General features: G+C 48.0%; 1 protein-coding gene across 2 annotated transcripts in view; it reads left to right on the top strand.

Annotated features, from left to right (window-relative positions):
• The first annotated feature begins 1,680 nt into the window (after nucleotides 1-1,680).
• FAM72A (family with sequence similarity 72, member A) overlaps nucleotides 1,681-5,881 on the top strand; it is a 17,566-nt gene continuing 13,365 nt past the window's right edge. Inside the window, exons 1-2 of one of the 2 annotated variants that reach the window (XM_012001047.1) lie at nucleotides 1,681-2,571; nucleotides 4,999-5,076. In XM_012001047.1, coding sequence (XP_011856437.1) covers nucleotides 2,540-2,571; nucleotides 4,999-5,076 — 110 coding nt within the window. In that variant the 5' untranslated portion in view covers nucleotides 1,681-2,539. Of the gene's footprint in view, nucleotides 2,692-4,998; nucleotides 5,077-5,881 lie in introns of both variants that reach the window. The other variant, XM_012001039.1, reaches the window with a different exon arrangement.

Genomic DNA, 5,881 nt, shown 5'->3' with positions numbered 1-5,881 from the left:
GAGGCGGCAGGGACGCAAGCGGGAGCGCGGAGCCCGGCGTCTAGCTCCCCCGCGTGCCGCAGCAGCGACCCTTCCTAGTTGGTCGTTCCTTTTCCTCCGAGCTCCGGGAGGAGGAAGCTCCCGCTAGCGTCTCCCACTTCCCACGGCTGGAGGAAGGGGCCACACTGAGGGAGCAAGACAGGGAGCAGAGGCGGCGGGCTTCAGGGCGGCGGGAAGCGGGAGGCGGGTGTGAGATGGGGTCCTGAGGCTGGAAGGGAGCCCGGGGACAAACGGAGTTGCACACGCTCGGAAGGCGGGAGGGGGCAAGGAGAAGGCTGCCTTAGTGGTGAGGTAAATTGGGGGACGATCTTGGGTCGCGATGTCGCGTGAAGCGCAAGGATGTCAGGAACTGTGGGGACCGAGATATGGTCTAGGAAACGGAGTGGGCGAAGAGAAGTCCATCGGGGCGGGCCGGGGGGTGGGACTGGGGGAGAGCCCCGGAAGCTGAGCGAACACCCATCCTCCTAGGTCCTAGGCTGGGACCCGGGCTGTCCGCCAGGGCTGGGAGACAGTGGAGGAGGCCGGTCGATGGTTACGCGCGATGCCAACGACGACCGCCCCACGGTGGACCGCGGCTGCCCGTGTGCGGAGGAACGGGAGAGGCGGCTGGGTGCGGGCTGCGCTGCGGTCCGAGAGCCAGGACAGAGTCCCAGGCTGTACAGTGATGGGCGGAGAGACTCGCAGTCCTGAGAAGTATTATGGGCTGTACTGGGAGATTTGGAGAGGGTGGAGGGGGGGCGGTCTGAGGGATTCCGGGCGGCACCGCTAAGGCGATGCCGCGAGCAGCATCCGCGCCCTCTCCTTCCCGCCCCAGCCCGGGTTTGTTCAGTCAGGGCTCCAGCCCGGCGGCCGGGAGGAAGAAAAGGAAGAGGGAAGGAGCCTTTACCTGGCTCTGACGCGACGGGTCCCAGGCCCCCGGCTCCGCTTCCCACTCAGAGCTCTCCTCCCCTCTCTTCCCCGCCACCCGTTTCTACGCAGACCGCTGCCCCAGTCCCTTGAGGAGCCTCCGCCAACTCCGCAGGACCCCGCCGGGAAGCAGAGCCCACCCCTTTACCAATCACCGCCCGTTTTCTATCGACCGATGGGGCCCATAGCCAATAGGAAGAGCTGATCCCAAGAGGCCCGGAATGAGGGGGAGGAGCTGGCAAAACTTGGAGGTGTGACTAGCACTGCCGAGGCGTGGTCACAGATTAAGCTCCACCCGGGGCTGTCGAACCCCTGAGTAGAACTGATGGGCGGGATTAAGATGGAACCGACGACCAAACACAAACTCTTGAGCTAAGGCATGGCCAATTGGGCCGGGGTAGAGAGGAGGGGTGTTGCGGGTAATTTTAGCCAATAGAGAGTAGAGAGCGGTGGGGACTGTAGAACCTCTTCCAATAAGAAGCGGTAAGGGCGTGCCTTGCCACTTTCACTAGGGCAAAGGGAGGGTTTGCCGAAACCTTCCGAAACCGGCCAATGCGATCGGAGGCGGAGCCAAGTTCAGCCAACCAGAAAGCTGAACTGATCTCAGCACCGTTACTGGGCGGTGCCTACGGTTTTCGAGCCACTAAGCTCTCGTCAGGGGAGGCCCCGGAGCCTTCCAATGAGGGACTGGGGCGAACTCTAGTTCTTCCAATCGGTGCGCGGCGCTGGCAATTCAAACTGATACCGGGTTGGAGAGGCCGGAAAAGCGGAAGAGGGAGCGAAAACCAACGTGTTTGGTGACAGACGCCAGCGCCGACTGAGCCCCCAAAGCGACTTCAGCCTTGCCCCACCACCACCGCGCGCCTGGGAACAGCCGCTCCAGGAAGAGACCTGAGGGGACTGCGGGGGGCACGAGGGACAGCTGAGAGGAGGAAAGACGCGAGAGAAACAGCGCGAGCACGCTGAGGGCCGGGGGTTGCAGGAAGGGGGCCCGCGGACCCGCAGAGCGGAGGAAAGTCCAGGAGAGAGGGGCGGGACGGAGGAGAACCCGGGATCGCCTGGCGGAAAAAGCGAAGGGAGTTTCTGAATCCTGGGAAGAGGAGAAGTGGGAAGGGACGCTTAGCTCGAGATCCGAGAGCAGGGAACGGGAGCGCTCCGCGGGAGGGGCTTAATGCTGGGAAAGGGGCCTCTTAAAAGAGGAGAAGCTTTAAATAAGACGATCGGAGAAGGCTGAGGGAATTGCTATAAAGGGGCAGGGGCTGAAGAGTAGAGGACTCCTTTAGACAGCAGAAAGGGAAAGCTGTTGAGAAGTTCCCTTCAAACCCCACCTGCCTCCTCTCCAATTCAAACTCCACTCCCTTCTCCAAAAGTTAAAAAGAAAAGCCAAGTTGCCGCGCTCCCCTGTTCCTACTCAATAAATACTTCTACTCCGCCACTGGGAAAACAGAAAAAAACTAATTTCCTTCCCAATATCAGAACTTAGAAAAGCTCGAGGTCTCGCAACTTGAATTTTAGCCTAGGGGAATCAAAGTAGTAGGAGCACTGCTCTTGTTTCCTTTTTCAAAATCTCACACCTCATCCTTCCTGCGACACCATGTCTACCAACATTTGTAGTTTCAAGGACAGGTGCGTGTCCATCCTGTGTTGCAAATTCTGTAAACAAGTGCTCAGCTCTAGGGGAATGAAGGCTGTTTTGCTGGCTGATACTGAAATAGACCTTTTCTCTACAGACATCCCTCCTACCAAGTAAGTCATGCTAGTGGCGGGCAACGGTAGCTTTTAACTAAATGGGAACACTTATGGCTTGGATCTGTGGGAGTCAACAAAGAGGTTATCATTTCGGTGTTCCAGCCACTCCCACCAGTTTGATGATCCCCTTGGAATATATCTAAGTGGGCAGACTGTCTGGACAAAGTCTGTGGTTTAGCCAAGGTGGTCAGTCCTGATATAATGCTTCTAGTTCAATTATAGTCATATGACCACACATCTCTTAAGTTTGATTCCTCGTTCAGTGCCCTGCCCAACCATCCTATTTCGCTGAATCAAGTCCATGACGTAGACTCTAGGTAAATTCAGGCGAAATTTTCTGTACTGTTGGAGAGGAGAGGTCATTTAAGTTTTTCATTTCTATCCATGAAAGTTTGCACCAAAAAAAAAAAAATCAGTTTTCTACCATTATTTGCAATTGGCATCCTAAATCAGATCCGTTGTTCATCAAATTCAGTTTTCTTTCCTCAAAACTCTCTCTCTCTGAAAGAGATGTAAATAGATTTTTATGGGATGAAAAATAGAGACTTAGCCTTAATCCTTATCTCCAATAAAGCCTATTTTGGACATTACACATTTGTTCCCATACTTGAACCCTTTTAAAATCTGTTTGTGGCCGGGTGCGGTGGCTAACGCCTGTAATCCCAACACTTTGGAAGGCGGAGACGGGTGGATCACCGGAGGTCAGGAGTTCAAGATCAGCCAGGCCAACATAGTGAAACCCCGTCTCTACTAAAAATATAAAAATTAGCTGGGTATGGTGGCAGGCGCCTGTAATCCCAGCTACTTGGGAGGCTGAGGCAGGAGAATCGCTTGAACCCTGGAGGCGGAGGTTGCAGTGAGCTGAGATCAAGCCATCGCACTCCAGGGAGTGGGGGGGGGGACAAAAGCAAGGCTTTGTCTCAATAAATAAATAAATAAATAAAATCTGTTTGTTTTCAGCCACTAACTGCTTTCAGGTGTAGAGTCCTTAAGAATTTGCCTCCTATTTGGTAAAATAGCCATTTTATTTGACTCAAATAAACCTTTTTCTAGCTCTAAATAGTACTTTCCCTTTCCATAGTCAACATATATGTGCCCTACGTGAATCTTCAAGATTTAGTTCTTTATTGAAATTGTATTATTAAAAGGAAAGTAATTATCCAAAATATGAGTGGACAGTTATTCTCTAAGTCTTTGCATACAGATCCAGAGGAAGCAGGCTAATAACTACAATTCATTTTAAATTAATTTCATGATAATGATAGAAGCTTTACAAGTTTTTAAATTTACCCAGGTAAAGCTGTGTACTCTTCCTTTCTTGAAATCTTTTCTAAATTGATCTAAGTGTAATCATGCCTAACAGCAAAGCCAAAGGCTCTCATCTATTGCAGAGATAAATGGGTTATTTTAAAATCTTATCAATTTTTTTAAATTCTAAGTTAATATTTGACATTTGTGTGTGTGTGCATCATATATGTATTTCAAAAAAGGAAAAACACTAGAAAATAAATAATAGAACCTACTGCTACAAAGTTCTGAGATTCATTGTCCACTGCTTTTTCTTTTTAGTAACTCATACACAAATTTAAAATATTAACCCATTCATTGCAATAGCTATGGTAAGTAATAAGGCAGTCATAAGGAAGGCTAGGTGAATTGTTACAGGTTAGACCCAAGTCTAGAATAGAATCAGGTTTTTGCTATTTTCTGCTCTTCTTTGTAGGGGTTAAAATAGTAATGAATTAGCATGCTAAGATGTGTGTGAATCAATGAACACATAAAAAATTTTTAAATGGAAGATTTGTCAGATGTTTATGGTGAGCTCACAAATCTGAACTGACTCTTTAAAAATATACTATAGTTCTATGTTAGCTTTCAGCTCTTTGGATTGACAAAATTTGTGCTAAATCAAGCATAGAATTACTATCCGATTCAGCAGTTCTGGGTTCATATCCAAAAGAATTCAAAGCTGGATCTTGGAAGAGAGATTTGCACACCCATGTTCATTAACAGCATTATTCACAATAACCAAGAGGTGGAAGCAATCCAAACGTCCATTGACTATACAGTTGAATGGATAAACAAAATGTGGTCTGGGTACCTATAGTTCCACCTACTTGGAAAACTCTGGTAGGAGGGTCACTTGAACCCAGGAGATTCATTACACAACAGTGTGATTATATTTAACACATCTGCTCTGCACACATAAAACTTGCTAAGTTGGTAAATTTTGTTAATTTTTTGCCACAATTAAATTTTTTGTAAAGTACATTTGACTGTCTTTTTATACCTTTCTCTCTCCAGCGCAGTGGACTTCACTGGAAGATGCTATTTCACCAAAATCTGCAAATGTAAACTGAAGGACATCGCATGTTTAAAATGGTAATTTGTGGCACTATTCTGGATAGCCCTGGGTTTGGAAGATGGATATTGACACCAAAGCATAGAGAAAGATTCAATGGGCTGCAACAGGCACTGGTATAAAGCATGCAATGAGCCATTGAAAAAGCATTTATTACTTAGAGCTATTTTTTAAAAGGGTTTTGTGATGCTTCACATTAGTATATAATTTTACAATTTTCAAAGTGTATTCACAGTATCCGCTTCAATTTTCAGAACAAGGCAATGTAGGTTAGCGGGGGGAAACACTTGGATTTACAATAATAAAAATCATGTTTGAGGTCTGACCCTACCCTTACTCTCGATGTGATCTTAAATTAACTCCTTAAGCCTCTAAACTGCTGAACCTCTGTTTTCTTATTTAACTTCTAGGTTATTATTTTTTCTTTCTTTGTTTTTAGAGGGGTCTCATACTGTTGCTCAGGCTGGAGTGCAGTGGCATGATCATAGCTCACTGTAGCCTTGAACTCCTAGGCTCAAGTGATTCTCCTACCCCAGCCTCCTGAGTAGCTGGGACTACAGGCAGGCACCACCATGCCTGGCTGTTTTTTATTTTTTGTAGCAATAGGGTCTTGCTATGTTGCCCAGGCTGATATCAAACTCCTGGCCTCAAGTGATCCTCCCTCCTCAGCTTCCCAAAGGGCTGGGATTACAGGTGTGAGCCACTGCATCCTACCTTAATTAATTAATTAATTAATTTATTTATTTATTTATTTTTTAGAAGGAGTTTTTGCTCTTGTTGCCCAGGCTGGAGTGCAGTGGCACAATCTCAGCTTACTGCAACCTC

Source organism: Mandrillus leucophaeus, unplaced genomic scaffold, assembly GCF_000951045.1.
Source record: "Mandrillus leucophaeus isolate KB7577 unplaced genomic scaffold, Mleu.le_1.0 Scaffold1174, whole genome shotgun sequence".
Taxonomy (NCBI): domain Eukaryota; kingdom Metazoa; phylum Chordata; class Mammalia; order Primates; family Cercopithecidae; genus Mandrillus; species Mandrillus leucophaeus.
The sequence above is the reverse complement of the archived record's forward strand: the minus strand, read 5'-3'. Positions and strand labels throughout refer to the sequence as shown.